Raw genomic sequence first — 16,425 nt, forward strand, 5'->3', positions numbered from 1 at the left:
AAATAAAATAAAATAAAATAAAATAAATAAAGCTGCGTGAGTGACTGCAAGGGCCTTTCTTGGAACACAATCACAACCCTTGGAAAGTGCCACTTAGCGCAAGGCTGACTTAGAAAATTTGGGTGTTGGTAAAAAACATGTGAGGGCAGCAGAACCCTGTGGTCAGTCACTGCTGTCACCTCCAGAGAGGTGAGCCCATTGCCAGCCTCACCAGCTGCAGGACAGCATGGCAGAGTAGGTTTATATTGGCTGTTGGGAGGGAATTCCTCCCTGTGAGGGTGCAGAGGCCCTGGCACAGGGTGCCCAGAGAAGATGTGGCTGCTCCAGGATCCCTGGCAGTGTCCCAGGCCAGGCTGGATGGGGCTTGGAGCACTCTGGCATGGTGGGAGGTGTCCCTGCCATGGCAGGGGTGGAATGAGATGAGCTTTAAGGTCTCTTCCAACCCAACCCATTCTGGGATTCCTTGAAGATGGGTTTTTCTAGGTCATGGTAGAAGCTGAGCGCCTGCCCTCAGAGGGTCTGTGAGGGAGCTCAGCTCTCAGCCCCCTGAGCTCACACACTAAGGCTCTGTGCTGCGTGGGGCAGCATGAGTGGGTCACTGCTGGTGCTTCCTGGGATTTCTGGTGGGAAAACAGCTGGGATGTGAGGGAGGGCTGGGAGAAGCCCTGTTCTTGCTGCATCTAAGCTGAGCTGGGCCCCAGCCCTGGCTGGAGGGAGGATGCAGCCATTCTGTGCCTTGCTCAGCACGACCCTGGCTGTGAACCTCCCTCCCTGCTGCATCTGGGACCTGCTGGATTGTGGTGGCCGCTGGACGTGCTCAGCTCCCCTTACTGAGCTGTGGTGGCATTGCTGCTCCCCAAGGATCAGGATGGGTCTGCCTCCAAGCTGAGAGTCCTGAGTCTGTGTCAGACCTGCTGTGGGATGCTGTGATTAGCACTAAAACTGAGCTATTTGTGCTGCTGGAGAGCTCAAGGGGAAACTGGTTATCCTGTGTTTGCCAGCTTAGCAGCAAGCTGCCACTTCTGAGGTTGGATTTTCCTGCCTCTGATCAGCCCTGCCTCCAGTTCCTGCTGCCAGCAAAGGCTTTCACCTTGGCCCTGTGTGCCCTTGAGCAGTGGCAGGAGCTCAGCCTCTGGCTGGCAGCACGGCTGCTGCTGGAACAAGGTTGTGCTGTCAGATTTCCTCTGGGCTTGTGCCTGCCTTTCAACCTGTCCCCTTCTAATATGGCCTGAGCTTATCAGCATCTCAGCCCAGCCTGGCTGCAGTATTGGGCGAGATAAGAAGCTTCCACGTGAGGAGGGAACAGGACATCAAGGAGAACACTGAGCTGTGCCCCACAAGGATGGGTTTGAGCCCTCAGGGGCTGCAGTGGCTTTGCTGCTCACACAGCTGCTGGAACTGGCTGTTCCTATGTTGCTGAGCTCAACCCTGATACATTTCCCTTGCATCTCAGCAGGTGCCCACAGCATTTGCTCTGTGCCCTTGGGAACGCTGCTCAGGTGACCAGGACCCACGTCCTGCCCACACTCCAGGGCCAGACCCCCACTCTGCCCTCAGGGTGTCTCCTAGCAGGTCCCTCACCCGCTAGGTGTCTTCTCTCTCCAGTCAGTCCAGCACCAGGCACTTGGCACATCCTGGAGAACTCAGCAAAGATTTCTGATACCTCTGCAAACCAGCTGCCTCTTTGCAGTGGCCTTTGCTGTCCCAGCCCTCCCTTTACAGCCCTTCATCTGTCGTTTTTGCCATTTTTGCACAGATGCAGTACCCAGAGATTAGGCTGCAGATTAAGGTTTTACTGCATCCTGAAATGGGTTCCAATTCCCAGTCCCAGCAGGACCAACATGCAGCCAAATCTCTCCTGAAAGCTCACTGGGCTGGAGCTGGGGAGAGATCTGCCACGTGCATGAAAGGTGGAGTCCTACATATACAGGTGAGGCAGCTGGAATTCTGTGTCCAGTTCTGGGCCACTCATGACAAGAAAAACATTGAGGGGGGCTGGAACATGTCCAGGGAAGGGGATGGAGCTGGGGGAAGGTCTGGAGCACAAGATGAGGAGCAGCTGAGGGAGCTGAATGGGGGCTCAGCCTGGAAAAAATGAGGCTCAGGTGGCACCATCTCCTTCTCTGCAACTCCTTAACAGCCAGGTGGGGCTGTGCTCCCAGAGAACAAGGCACAGCACCAGAGGAAAAGGCCCTGAATTGCGCTAGGGGAGGTTCAGTTTGGACATCAGGAAGAATTTATTCACTGAAAGCATTGTCAGGCATTGGAATGGGCTGGGCAGGACAGTCACTGTCCCCTGGAAATACTAAAAAACACATGGATGTGGCACCTGGGGACACGGGTTAGTGGTGGTCTTGGCAGTGCTGGGTTAATGGTTGGACTCAATGACCTTAGAGGGCCATTCCAGCCTCAGTGATTCCAGGGTTCTGTGATTCTAAAAGGAGCTGGGCAGCCCAGGGCAGGAGCAAGACTGTTGTGTCAGCTCCAGCCTGTGCCTGCCCAGCATTTCCCCATCCTGGGTGAGCCTGCTCTGCCACCAACACTTTTGGTCAGGCTGGAGGCTCCCCTGCAAGTCCTGCACAGGCTCCCTGTGCCTGCAGAACTGCCCCATGAGTCTGGCCACGTGGGCTGGGTGTGTTTGTCCCAGCACACACAGGCACACTTGTGACTGGCATTTCCAAAGCCCCATCCACACACAGCGTATCACAGAATCAGGGAATATCCTGGGCTGCGAGGGACCCACAAGGATCATCCAGGTCAACTCCTGACCCTGCAAAGACACCCCACAATCCCACCCTGTCCCTGACAGCATCATCCAAGTGCTCCTGGAGCTCTGGCAGCCTTAGAGCCATGACCATTCCCTGTTCAGTGCCCAACCACCCTCTGAGGGAAAAACCTTTTCCTATCCCACATGGGGCAGATTGCACATTGTGTCCAAAATTTAGGATACTGCAACTTGTCCCAGAGAGGAAAGTGCTTTATATAACACAAATTAAAACAGATAAAAAAACAATACACCCACAGAAGAACATCACAGCTGTACATAACAAAGAAAATGGGAAGCATGTCACAGGGCTGTGGGCTGAGTCAGCTGCTCCAGTAACCGTGGTACACAGGAGGTTTGGGTGGGAGCTGGGGGTTGCAGCCATGGGTAGCACGTGCTCCAACAGGAAGGGGGTTGGGGAAGGGTGACCCAAGCCCCAAGGGGCAGCAAGGGGCTGTGTCAGAAGCCATCAGTGCGCAGGGGCTGTGGCAGGTCTGGCAGGTCTGACACACTGATCTGGAGGTTGAGCTCTGCCGAGTCCAGGGCTGTGGATGGGCTGTGCTGGTGGCTCTGCTCGAGCACGGCAATCTCCTCGTGATGCTCCTGCCGCAAGTGCCACACAATCTCTCTGGACAAAAAGTGGGTCTCTGCTTCTTCTGGCTCTGGAACAGAAGAGAGACAAACCTTCCTTCACTGGTTGTCCTGAGGCAGAGCTGTGAGATGCCCCAAAATATGCATTATTTCCTGCACTGTCAAAATACAACTTTTACTTCCCGCTTTCTGCATGGCAGAGGGAAAAAGTTCAAACACAAAGTGTGCGGAGGAGTATAAAATTACAGGCACTATGTGCTGGATTCCCAGTAGTGCTTGTGATGGGAACTGCCTTGCTGCATGGAAATGCTTCTCCCCATCAGGGAGAGTGCTGAGTTTCCTCTGAAAAAACTGACATTCATTAAAGCAAGATGCTGATTCCATCTGGTGGAGGTGAGGCGATGGGAGATGAAAAGATGATGGGAATGAGGGAAAGCCTCGCTCCCTCCCATCCGCTGTCAGCAGGAATGGCACTGAGCCAGCACACACTCATCCCACTGCTGGGGAGGGCGTGACAGCCCCAGCAACTTCTTCCAGGAACATCAACAGTGAAGGGAGTGGCTGCTTGCCCTGGGTGCCTGCTGTTGTACTCAATGCTTGCAGCAGACAGCTTGTCTCAGGTCCCTTTGGGGACTTCAGCTGGGACAACAGGTGCTGCCACCACCTTCCCTGCTCCTCAGACCCACAGCAAGAAGTCTTTATAATTTTGGAATCATGGAATACCCTGAGTTGGAAGAGATCCACAAGGATTATCCAGTCCAACTCCTGGCCCTGCACAGACACTGTGTCCCACAACTTTGTCCAAATGCTCCTGGAGTTCTGGCAGTCCTGGGGCTGGGACCATTCCCTGGGGAGCCTGGTCAGTGCCTGACCACCCTCTGGGGGAAGAACCTTTTCCTGATACCCAGACTAAATCCCCCTGGCACAGTTCCAGCCTCGGGTCCTGTCCCTGGTCCCAGGGAGCAGAGATCGGAGCTGCAGCCCCTGGGGAGGTCTGACCTCAGTCTCCTGTGCTCCAGCTGGACAGGACAAGTGCCCTCAGCAGCTCCTCATGTGGCCCCTCTGGGCCCTTCACCACCCCCATGTCCCTCTTTTGGACACTCCCTAACAGCTTTAGATCTTTGTCATACTGTGGTGCCCAGAGCTGCCCCAGGGCTCAAGGTGAGGCTGCCCCAGCCCAGAGAAGAGTGTGACAATGCCCTCCCTCACTCAGCCAGGGATGCCATGCTCAGTGATATTCCTATTTCATGTGGGAATGCAGCCCCTCCCTTCCTCCCGTGGCAGCAGGGGCCACCATGGTCCCCTGACTGGGGACATCAGCCAAGCCCTGCACAGACACAACTCCAGGTCACTCGGGGCTAGAAGAGCACAGCCACTGTCCTGGGCACCCCAGCCCCTTTCCCTCACTCACCCTCGTAGGCAATGAGCCTGTATGTGTCTGCACACTCCTTGGAGCCTTTCAGGATCTCCTCCAAGGTCCTGTAGAAAAGCTTGGCCTGCTCCAGACGCTCCTCCCGGCTGAAGGCAGCACACTCATCCTGGGACATGGCGTAGAGGGTCTGCAGCGGCGTGGCATATTCCACAGCACAGTGCCACAGCTGCAGGGGTGGAAGGACAAGACATGGGGACAGGAGGACTGGCAAAGGGCTGCTGGGAGACCCTGGCACTGGGCACAGCACTCGACCTCTCAGCTCCTTGGCCTGCCTGGCACTGGGAGCACTGGGACAGGGATACCAGGTCTGGCCCCAGTGTCCCCTTGCCTAATGCAGAGCAGGGAAAGAGCAGCTGGCCTGACAGGTCCAGGTGTCCCCTCTGCCAGGTGGGCTCAGGGAACTGCCTTTGCCCATGAGGGGCAACCACTGGCTTGTCAGTGCTCACAAAAGCAGCCTGGAGGGTGATCTTCCCCATGGAATTTGGTCCCCTAGGGAGACATCCCTTACCTGTGATCACACCTTCTTGGTTGCTTTCTGCTATACAAAGGAAAGTGGAGGGACAGCACCAATCTTTGCTCTCTGTGACCAGTGACAGGACGCAGGGAATGGCTGGAGCTGTATCAGGGCAGGGTTAGATTGGAGATCAGGAAAAGGTTCTTCCCCCAGAGGGTACTGGGGGGCACTGAACAGGGAATAGTCACAGCCCCCAGGCTGCCAGAGCTCCAGGAGCTCTTGGACAATGCTCTCAGGTACAGGGTGGGGCTGTTGGGGTGTCTGTGCAGGCCCGGGCATTGGACAGATGGACTTGATAATCTTTGTTGGTCCTTTCCAACCCAGCATATTTTGTGATTCCATTATTCTAAGTCTGAGCATCCTAACAGAGAGCTGGAGGGCAGAGCATAAACATTGGAAAGGTGGAGGCACAGCTGGAAGGAGGCTGAGCAAAGAAACAAAGAGAAATCTGATAAAGCCATAAACATGCCAAGGAGGAGCGGTGTTACCAGTAAGTCTTACACTGGGTAAACTGGAAAGTTTAATGGAGTGAATTAGAAGGAAGAGGGATGTGATCCCAGGTAAATGCGGAGAAGCAGGAAGTTCCCAGCCTTGGCAGGCAGTTACTGCCGTGCCCTGGGGCAGGTGCCTTCCATGGGCCCTGCTCACTGTGAGGGACTGGGCAGGAAGCTGAGGGGCAGATATTACTGGAAGGCCAAGTGCAGGCTCAGAGCTGCTGGAGCTCCCAGGGAGCAGAGTGACTCAGCAGGAGCCTGGCAGAAGGAACACAGCATCAGTGCGTGCAGCACGGCAGGAAAAACCCGCGGCCGCCTGTGCTTCCCCCAGAGCAGGGCAGGAGAGGCTCGGGGCCCCTGCAGGCTGGGCTTTAAAAACTGCAGCTCAGAGCTCAGCCACTGCCAAAGGCAAACCAGGGGACCCAGGTGAGAAGCAGAGCTCTGCCCATGTCTCCAAGGGGAAGGGACAGGGGCAAGTCTGTCCAGAGATGTGGGAGGAGATGAATGCAGTGTGAGCTGGAGAGATTTAGGGCTCACCAGCCTAGAAAAAGGGGTGACTGGGGGAAAGGAGGGAGTCAAATAATGGCTCACACAGACATCTTCAAGCACCTCTTCACAACACAAGGAAACATTCATCCTATGGGAAGTGATGCTCTGTAGCCCACATCTGCTTTTTCCTGCTCAGTTTTCTACTGTTTTCTGGACTTCAGTAAGCTCCAGGAGGGGTTAAGCAAGACCACCATCCCTGCAGCCCAGCCTGGGAGGAGGCAGCCAGCAGGAAGTGCTACAGGAATGGGATCTCTCCATCTCATGGAAGCCTGGTGAAAGCTGGGAGTATCTAACAGGAGAGGTGACAGTCTCCTGTCCTTAGGGTCACTTCTGGGGCCAGCAAGGCTTTTGGGATGATGCTCCCAATGCTGCTCTCAGCATACCTGGTTTTCTTCATCCGTGATTGCATAGAGGCTGTGTTTGTAGACCCTCTTTTTGATGCCAGCTCGGGCCAGGATGGTTTCAGTGAGCTCTGTCACATACTGGATATTGCTGTCAGCTTTCTCCAGGTCATCATAGATATCACAGCTCAGAGGGATCAAGATGTGGAGCTTCCAGGTCTTCCTGCATGCTGGCAGGTTGGGATTGGCTCTGCTGAATTCCTCCATGGACTTTTTCACCCCTGGTGGAAGAGAGCATCAGGCAGAGGTGCCTGGTGTGAGTACAGCTGCATTCTGCCTTGCTCCCCATTCCCCTGCTAACACTGTAAAAGTGGGAGGATTGTTATTAGGAGCTATTTCTATCTGTAGGCATGGGAATGCAGGGAAACAGCTACGTACGTGGCAGGACTATTTTTAGGTACCCAACATAAAAGGACCAGGCAAGCCCATGAGCAGCATTCTGCTTGGACCTCTCGCACATCTCAGACATCTCCACTGCTGAGGGCTTCTGTGGAGGGAAGGACAGACAGACAAGGTGATGACAGCTGCCACCTGAGCCCTTCTCTAACAGTCAGTTCTCCACAGGGACTGAAGAACTCCAAAGAGAGCTGGAGAGTGAACAACCCCACCAGCCCCTTCCCCCACCATGCAGGGCAGAGCCCCTGAGAGCCCCCACACCCCCACAGAGGAGGGAACTGGGGCTGGAGTGAGCCAGACATTTCCCTGGCTGCACCTTCCACTGGGATCCTGTGTCCCAGTGCAGCTTGTGCATCTGCCCTGTGCCTCCAGCATGGCAGAGGAGACACCCCAGTGCCTGATGGTGGGATTCCCAATGGCCTCTGCCAGCTCTGTGTGTGCATTTAGGTGGAGATGGGTGTCCTGTCCCACAGGTACCTGACAGAAGCACCTCCTGCAGCCTGTGTGACCCTTCCAGCACTGCTGGGGCACAGCAGAGCCCTCCCACTGCTGCAGAGGCACCTGAGGCTTGGCTCTGCCCCCACACCACACTGAGAATTGAGAACACACAGGCTCTGCTTTCCCCTCAAGCACCAGCTTGACTGACAGATTTAAAATACCCCTGTTTTTTGTGTCGGGGGGGCCATGCCATCCCCTGGCATGGTTGTGTTCATTTGGGGGCAGCCTGGCCCTCCTGCCAACACTCCTGGCAGCACGGGGCCAAGGAGATCAGCTCTGCAGGGCTGAGCTGAGAGTGCTCCTCCCACCAGGCTGACTCTGGCTGGGTGGACATGCAGAGGCCGTGTAGAGCTGGCTACGTGCCCCCCAAGGCTGCTCAGGGCTGAAGGGTTCCCCGGGCAGCCAGCCAGGCTGGGGGTGTGGGAACCTTACCTGGAGCCCCAGGGCAAGGATGACGAGCTGGCACAGACTGGCCAGGATGAGGTGGAGACCAAGTTGCTGCCCATCACTGAGGAGAGCCACGTAGGCTGAGCCACAGACGAGCAGCATGGGCCCGTGCCAGCGCGGGGGGAAGCAGCTGCTCAGGGCCTTCCAGAAGCTGCCATGGTGCCTGGGTGGGAGAGGGAGACAGGAGTCAGGCTGGAGTCACCTACCCCACCTCAGCAGCCATGGCCAGGGCTGCTCCCATCTCCTGGGTGCCACCAACCTTCCAGAGCACTACAGAGCAGTGTGGGACCCTGCCCAGCACACCCCAGTGTACCCAGCCAGGAGAGGGCTTAGGTGCCTTGCAGCACTCGTGGGACTCAGAGGGAGCAGATGGATTGTCACCCTGGACAGCAAAGGGAGAGAACAGCCCCCTGCCCTCCAGCACTGCATGGTGGGGAAAGGCTGGGGTCAAGATCCGTTCCCCAGGGAAAGGACACACAGAGAGGAGACATTCATGGACATCTGGGAGAACTGGGCAGGTGGGAAAGGGAGCAAGAGATGAGAAGGACAGGAGGGCTACAGAGGGCAGCATGTGCTGCTGGGCACAGCACATCATTGCCACAGAGGGCAGGTGTGGGCACAGAGACCAGGAGCAAACCCCACCACATCCCACGCCCTTGTCCCCAGGGTGGTCCCAGGAGTGCCGCAGCCAGCCAGCCAGCCCCGCTGGCTCACCTGGAGTCCAGATGGAAGATCTCCTCGGCCAGGTAGCAGGTGCCCTTGAGCAGCTCCCCGATCTGCAGGGTGGCAAAGTGGAAGGCGAGGCTGCGGGCGGTGGGCACGAGGGGCTGTCCTGCGAGGAGCAGAGCCCCGGCACACAGCCCCAGCAGCACGTACACGGCGCGCTGCGCCCGCCCGCCGCGGGCCTGCGGGATCAGCGGGGCACAGCGCGCCCGCGCCCGCCACGGCTCCCGGGACATCTGCGGCGGACAGGGCGTCAGCAGCAGCTTGTCCCCGGCGCCCACAGCAGCAGCTCGTCCTCAGCACCCACGGCAGCACTGTGGGAGCGGATAAGAGCAGATCAGGGGATGCATGCACCCAGCGCTCGCTGAGCATCCCAAAGCGCACAACCCTTTAGGGAGGCTTCCCTGCGCTTCCCACCTTAGAGCTGTCCCCTGTGCCCAGATGGGCTCGGCACGACACAGCCTGGCTGGTCACCCCGCTCCCAGACGGATGCCAGCCCGCCCTGCTCCGCAGTCACTGCTCTGGCTGCACTCACAAAGCAGTTTCCAGCCGCCGGCCCCGGGTTCCTGCGCTGCGGTTCCCGAGCTCTGCGCTCCCGCCGGGGCAGCTGGGGCTCCTTCCCGAGGCTGCTGCGGACACACACCCGGAGCCTCCGCGACGTACGGGCTTCTGGAGCTCGGGTGGAGCTGCAAAAAAAGCGCGCAGAAAAGTGAAAATGAAAGAAGCTCTGGCAGCAGCGGGCAGCCTGTAGAGTGCCAGAGTACTCCCACACAGGGCATCCATGAGATTTCTCAGCCCACAGGAAATCCAGGCACTGGTGGATGTACCAGTTTCTATATCCATGAGCTTGCACATCCTGGAAAACCCCACGTCTGCCAGGACATGGTCTGAGGGGAACTAGAATGAGGAAGGAAACCAGTATTTATTGAGATCACATCTGTCAAGGGCAGTAGATTTCAAAGATTGCATTGATTCAGCTCAGCAGATCGCCAGGGGCAAAACAGACTCAAGTTCCTTCTAGCAGAAGGTGACTCACAGCACCCTGGATGCTCCCACCCCACACATTTCCAGGAGATGCCGGGTTGGGAAGCAGTGCCCATGAGTGCTGGCAACACAGCAGCTTCCAAGAGCCTTCTTGGTGGCCAGTGAGGCCCTCAAGACTTCCAGTTCCTTGTTCCAAGCAGTGGAGAGGTATTTCCATCCTGGAAGAAAATGGATTAGGGGACACATACACAAGCCCATAGGAGCAGGTGGGATGCACTCAAGGATGCTGAGGGAGATGGATGATGCCCTGGCAAGGTTCCTCTCTGGTGTCTTTGGAATGTTGTAGCAATCAGGAGGTTCCTGGTGAGTGTGAGAAGGAAATCTCACACCCAGCTTTGAGGAGGTGAACTACAGCCTGCTCGATGTCACCTCTGACCCTGGGAAAGCGATGGAGCAAATCCTCCCAGCAATCCCTGCCAAACACCTGAAGGATGGGACAGGAACCGCCATCAGGGATTTCACATCACATCTGATGGACTCAACTACATGGAATGGCAAGAAAACTGGCTGTAGGGATGAGGGGAGAGCCTTCACTTCAGCAAAGCCCTCAGCATGGTCACCCATGGCCTCTGTGGAGCCAAACTAGGTAGATACAGGCTGGGAAAAGGAGTGACTGCCCAGAACACACTCAGGGTCCCACTGCTTTCTGTCCAGGAATGCCTCTGGGTTCCAGGAGACCCTGACAGTCCCCACAGACCCACATTGCCAGGGTGTCAAAGGCTTACAGCACAAGGACCTTGATTCAGACTTGCCCATGGTTCACATTTAATTAAAATCACAGAATTAAAGAATTATTTAGGTTGGACACCCTTGAGTCCATCAAGTCCAACTATTTCCCCAGAACTGCCAAGTCCACCCCTAACCCATGTCCCCAAGTATTTTAAATCCCTCCAGGGATGGAGACTCCACCACTGCCCTGGGCAGCCTGGGCCAGTGCTTGACAGCCCTTTTGGGTGAAGAAATTTTCCCTAATATCCAGCATAAAGTTCCTCTAGTAGTGCTGGCTTGAGGCCATTTCTCTTTGTCCTGTCCCTCATTCCCTGGGAGCATAGCCCACTCCCCCTCCTGGCTGCACCCACCTGTCAGGGAGCTGTGGAGACAGAAGGTCCCCCCTGAGTCCCCTTTTCTCCAGGCTGAGCCCCCCAAGCTCCCTCACTGCTCCCCATCAGACCTGTGCTCTGCTGCCCTTCTGTAGACACAGCTCCAACATTCTCAAACCCGGAGAGGAGGAGGAGGGGCTGGCAGGGAGCTGCTTGTTTGGGTGGTACCTTAGAAACCCCAGCAAACCATTTGGCCAGCGTTCCAGCCCCAGGAGAGCCTGTGGACACAGCCAACATGTTGTTTGCTTCATCAACACAAAGGCTGGCTGAAACATCAAGTGAATCACTTCCTTCTCCAGAGCTGGAATAAAGCTTGTCCCATTCCAGCCAGGCTTCACTGACCTGCTCTGCTTGGCTCTTCAGTGTGGTGGATGGTCTGCCTGGCTCCCCAGACATCTTCCCACAGGTCCCCAAGCAGCTGGTGGCTCTCCTGCCCTCAAAGCCTGGCCTGGCTTTCAGTTCTACCCTCAGCACGCCAACACCTGCAGTATTTATGTCTCACTTCTGTTCAGAGCAGAGCTGTGGTACAGGTCCAAGAGGTGAGTCTGAACTCCAGGAATGAGCTTTCATAGAATTTTGGAACCATGGAATGGTTGGGGTGGAAAGGGACCTTAAAGTTCATCTCATTCCCAACACCTGCCATGGGCAGGGACAACTTTCCATAGACCAGGCTGCTCCAAGCCCTGTCCAACCTGGCCTTGAACACTTCCAGGGATGGGGCAGCCACAGCTTCTCTGAGCAGCCTATGCCTGAGAGGCCTGCCCACCCTCTCAGGGAAGAATTTCTTCTCAATATCCCATCTAACACTGATCTCTGGCAGTAGGAAGTCATTTCCCCTTGTCCTTTCACTCCAGGCCATTGTCCAAAGTCTCCTCTTGGAGCCCCTTTAGGCTCTGATGGGCTGTGAGGTCTCCCTGGAGCCTTCTCTTCTCCAGTCTGAACACCCCCAGCTCTCCCAGCCTGGCTCCAGAGCAGAGGGGCTCCAGTCCTCAAAACATCTCTATGGCCTCCTGTGAACACCTGAGCTTGCCTGGGAACAGAGAGCCCAGTGCTGCCCAGTGCCTCTGCACAGCCAACAAGAAGTGGCAGGATTGAAACTGCCCCCATTGTCCTCCCTGGCTTTCCTCTGGCCAACAATTTGCTTTTCCAGATCTCTCTTGACTGACATTTTCTCTGTCCCTGTTTGCTGCTATTCCCTCAAGCAGAGGGAACTAGAAGTGACACATGATGCTGGAAGATTTTAAATGCATATAAAACCCCACAAGGCACCTCTGTGAACCAGCAGCATGGCACCTCCAACCAGGCTGGTGTTGACACCTCTGTGAGGCTGAGTGGGGCACAGAAATCAACTGTGTCCACAGCAACCTACACACAGTGCTGAGATCAGGAGAACCGAGGAGTCCTGGAATATCCTGGGGTTGAAGGGACACACAAGGATCATCCAGTCCAACTCCTGGCCCTGCACAGACACCTCTACAATGCCATCCCATCCCTGAGAGCATTGTCCAAATGCTCCTTGAGCTCTGGCAGCCTCGGGGCTGGGACCATTGCCTGGGGAGCCTGGGCAGTGTCCCACCACCCTCTGGGGAAGAACCTTTTCCTGATACCCAGACTAAATCCCCCTGGCACAGCTCCAGCCATTCCCTTGAGTGCTGTCCCTGGTCCCAGGGAGCAGAGATCGGAGCTGCAGCCCCTGGGGAGGTCTGACCTCAGTCTCCTGTGCTCCAGCTGGACAGGCCATGTGCCCTCAGCTGCTCCTGTGGGCCCTTTATCATCCTCATCTCCCTCCTTTGGATGGTGTTTCTCATACTGTGGTGCCCACACCTGCGCCCAGATAGAGGCTGGATACACGTGGCATGTCCCCAGCCAAAAGCCATGCCAGGAGCAGGGTGTTTTCCCTGGCATCCCTTGGGTGAAGGGCTGTGAGCAGGCAGCAGCAGCGTGACTGACAGAGCTGGCTCTGCTGCAGGATGGGCACGGCAGCAGCATTTCCTTCCTTGAATTCCCTTGTTTTTCCATTGCCCTCAGAATGCAGGTAGAGCTGCTGGCTTCATGCTGAGGGCAGGCTGCCCAGTGACAGCTTTCACTGGGGATACCTGCAGGGATGGGGTTCCAGTGCCAGCCTGGTGTCAAAAGTGGTTTTGGTCCCTTGACTAAAAGTGCTGCAGTTGGTGTTTTTAGTGCTGCAGTTGCACCAGCAGTGTCCCTCAGAGGTCCCGTGTGACAGGGTCGCTTTACTGACACAAAATAGCAAAAATAAAGTGCTCTGCAATATTCTGTGTGGCCTTGAGCTGTGTGAACCAGGCCACACTCTGGTGCAGTGAGGAGTCACCGTGTGCTGTGGGAGATCTGGTGGCAGCAGAGGAGCTGCTTCCTGGAGCTCCTAAGCACACATCATCTCTCACTTGCTGAGCCAAGCACTTTCACAGACCACAGAATCATGCAATGTCCTGAGTTGGAAGGGACCCACAAACATGATCAAGCTCCTGTCCCCTCAGGCCCCTCCTGCACAGGACAGCCCCAGGAATCCCACCCAGTGCCTGAGAGCATTGTCCAATTGCTCCTGGACAGCCTTCGTGTCCAAGCATTCAGCTGTGGGTCAAAGGAGGTGGCAAAAGGGGCCAGGGAGGTGTCCTGGCCCAAGGATTTGGGAGTTTCCCCCTTGGCCTCCAGATGCTGCAGGACCCTGACCTTGGCTCACAAAGCCCACAAAGGGATGTGATGTCTTTCCAGGGATGTGCCAAGCTTGGGAGATGCTTTGCCTCACCCTGACCCCAGCCTGGAGCCCTCAGCAATGATCACTTTGAAATCCTGGTGGCAGAATGGAGCATCCCTCTATCCCTGGATCGTGGGGCTGCTCTGAGTGCTGCACGCCCCACGCCCACTGAGGTTCCACCTTCTTTTGGAGCACCAGAACCTTCCCAGGAGAAACAGAGTTTGAATGTAATGGGTGAGAGTGGACCAATCTGTGATTTCTGAGTCTGTCAGCTCCAGCAGCTGCAGGGTTTTGTGGCACTGATTCCCCACTTACATGTTGGGTGGAAAAACCATTTTTGCTCATTTTGGAGCTGTCACAGGCTGGCACTGGAACATGATGAGCTTCCAGTCCCTTCCAACCCAAACCATTCCATGATTCCATGATTCAGTGACTGGGGTGGTATGGCTGGGCAGAGCACCTTTGGGACAGAGGCTGCTCCTCGTCCTTTTTTTCTGGGAGTTTTCTCTTTCTTTGAATCTTGCCCACCAGTATGTGCCCAGCATTGGAGGCTTCTCCTTTTCCAGTTGTGTCTCTCCTCCTTTAGAGTGACTTTTTTGCACCCTCTAACCAAGGCCTCATAAGTTATCAAAGCCTGGAATAACTTGATTTAACCAGTTTGGTTGGGAAGTTTCTATTCCTTTAAATCCTCGTGCCTTTCCCTAAGCCCTTCAAGAGTTTTTTTCCCCTAATTCAGCACTGCAACTTGACCCTGCAGAGCCCATCAGAGGGAGATGGTGGAGGAAAGGCACATGGAGACAGGAGTCACCTGAGGACAAGGCAGGGCTCAGAGAACTCCTGCAGTGATGCTCAGATGTTTGAGAGCAGGAGATGTTGGCATGGGATGGTGCTGGAAGGTGCAGACAGCAGATCCCTCAGGAGCTCCCTCAGGAGCTCAGGGCACAGCAGTGTCCCCAGGATGGGGACAGCCACACCCACAGGGGCTACAGGAGCAGCTCCGGCCCTGGGACACGGAAGGGAGGAAGCTTCAGGTGGAATCTCCCCAAATGCTGTGAGGAGGGTGTGAAAAGCTGAGGCTGCCCCATCCCTGAAGTGTCCAAGGCCAGTCTGGGCAGGCTTGGAGCAAGCTGGGACAGTGGAAGGTGTCCCTGTCCCAGGCAGGGGGTGGCACTGGGATGATCTTTAAGATCTCATCCAAGCCAAGCCAGTCTGTGACTCTGAGATTCTAAGAAATGCCGTTCCTGCATGTCTCGGCTCTTACCTTGTGGAAAACCATGATGAAAATGACTTTCCTGCTTCCATTTCTTATCTGGTGGAGCAGTTTGCATCCAGCTGGCAGCAAACAGCAGATCTTCATTATCCCTGGTACCAGAACCACAACCAAACCACGTTTCTCTCTCCTCCTGGGGACAGAATCCAACATTTCTCCTGTGAATGCTAGAAAAAGGTTACTTTCATCTTGGCTGACTGAAGTCCTTAGAGCTGTGATTTGAGGGTACTTGGAAAACTGCCCCAGAAACAGGAAAAGGTCCCAGAGATATTCCCAAGGGGTGGGAAGCCTGTTGTGCCCTGGAACACGGCCCCAGCCACGATGTTTGCCCTGCCAGGCTTGAGCCAGGGGCTGTGCTGCCCTCGGGGGCCACAGGAGCATCTCCCAGCAAAGGAATCTGTGATGTCACTTCCAGCCATGGGATCTGGCTGCCTGACTGGGATCGGGCATTGGCCGGGCCATACTAAAGGAAAGCAGAAAATGCTGGAAGAAAAGCAGTTTAAAAGTCCTTTAAGAGCCAGGACTGCTTGGGATTAGTGTCTGAGCCTTCCCAGTGCTGTGGCCAGGATGAAGGATGTGTTGCCTTGTCATACCAATGAGGTGTGCTGGGTTCTTTGGAATTTGGCAATCAAGGAGTGCCCAAAATTAAAAGGAAAGAAAGAGCAGGAAGCAAAAAAATGAACCAAAGTAGTTGAAAAAAAAAAAAAAACAAAACAAAAAAAACCCCACCAAAAAACTAAAGAAAACCCAAAACAAAACAAAACAAAAAAAAACCCCACCAAAAAACTAAAAAAACCCTCAACCAAATCAAACCAAAACCACCCAGAGAGCCATTTTTATGAATTTTTGGTTTATTTTCTCTGTAACAAATGTGGAGGGAGAAGAAATCAATTCCAAATACACTCTGTGCCTCCAGAAATTCTGAAGTCTCGCAGAAGGCTGGCAGCAAAGTCAGCATGAGAACAGCCCACCATGGCCCAGAGGCAGCACCAGGGAGCCTCAACCCCACCTGGGCACAGGAAGCAGCAGGAACGCTGTCACCAGCGGTGCTTTCAGTGCCATTTAACGGGTGTTGTGCTTCCCAGGGCCACCGAAGGCTCGATCAGGACAAGCCAGTCACCCCTGCGGCCACTCAAGTGCTCCAGGACGGCTCTGCCTGGCCCAAGTGCGCTCCGGCCTGCCCGCGACAGGGCCTCGGGGCCTCCGCGCTGGGGCCGCGCAGCGTCACGGGGGCGAGGAGTGCGGCAGCCCCACAAGGGGCCGGGGGTGGAGATCTCCGGCCGGGGTTGCCGGGGTCTCAGGCCCCTTCGGTCCCCTCAGGCCCCTTCGGTCCCCTCAGGCCCATTCCGTCCCGCGTCACGGGGGCGAGGAGTGCGGCAGCCCCACAAGGGGCCGGGGGGTGGAGATCTCCGGCCGGGGCTGCCGGGGTCTCAGGCCCCTTCCGTCCCCTCAGGCCCATTCCGTCCCCTCAGGCCGGTCCCGCGCC

General features: G+C 55.9%; 1 protein-coding gene across 2 annotated transcripts; it reads right to left on the reverse strand.

Annotated features, from left to right (window-relative positions):
• Positions 1-2,977: 2,977 nt before the first annotated feature.
• STING1 (stimulator of interferon response cGAMP interactor 1) lies at positions 2,978-15,108 on the reverse strand. Of its 2 annotated transcripts, none has more exons than XM_041488059.1 (8): positions 14,931-15,108; positions 9,345-9,495; positions 8,801-9,123; positions 8,072-8,249; positions 7,124-7,232; positions 6,728-6,966; positions 4,767-4,953; positions 2,978-3,426 (listed from the first exon to the last, which is right to left on the reverse strand). In XM_041488059.1, the coding sequence occupies exons 3-8, from the start codon at positions 9,043-9,045 to the stop codon at positions 3,224-3,226; spliced, it is 1,161 nt and encodes a 386-aa protein (XP_041343993.1). In that variant the 5' UTR covers positions 9,046-9,123; positions 9,345-9,495; positions 14,931-15,108; the 3' UTR covers positions 2,978-3,223. The 2 variants fall into 2 exon arrangements, with proteins under 2 accessions (XP_041343993.1, XP_041343992.1); XM_041488058.1 differs by having other exon boundaries at positions 9,227-9,495; positions 14,931-15,106.
• Positions 15,109-16,425: the final 1,317 nt, after the last annotated feature.

Source organism: Pyrgilauda ruficollis, unplaced genomic scaffold, assembly GCF_017590135.1.
Source record: "Pyrgilauda ruficollis isolate IOZ18807 unplaced genomic scaffold, ASM1759013v1 scaffold86, whole genome shotgun sequence".
Lineage (NCBI taxonomy): Eukaryota > Metazoa > Chordata > Aves > Passeriformes > Passeridae > Pyrgilauda > Pyrgilauda ruficollis.

What these genes read in the sequence shown, in the direction of transcription:
- STING1 (XM_041488059.1), bottom strand. Translation starts at nt 9,045, where the DNA reads ATGTCCCGGGAGCCGTGGCGGGCGCGGGCGCGCTGTGCCCCGCTGATC. An exon ending in ATCTTCCATCTGGACTCCAG is followed by an intron (nt 8,250 to 8,800) that starts GTGAGCCAGCGG and finishes TCTCCCACCCAG; the next exon opens with GCACCATGGCAGCTTCTGGA. An exon ending in TCCTTGCCCTGGGGCTCCAG is followed by an intron (nt 7,233 to 8,071) that starts GTAAGGTTCCCA and finishes TTCCCTCCACAG; the next exon opens with AAGCCCTCAGCAGTGGAGAT.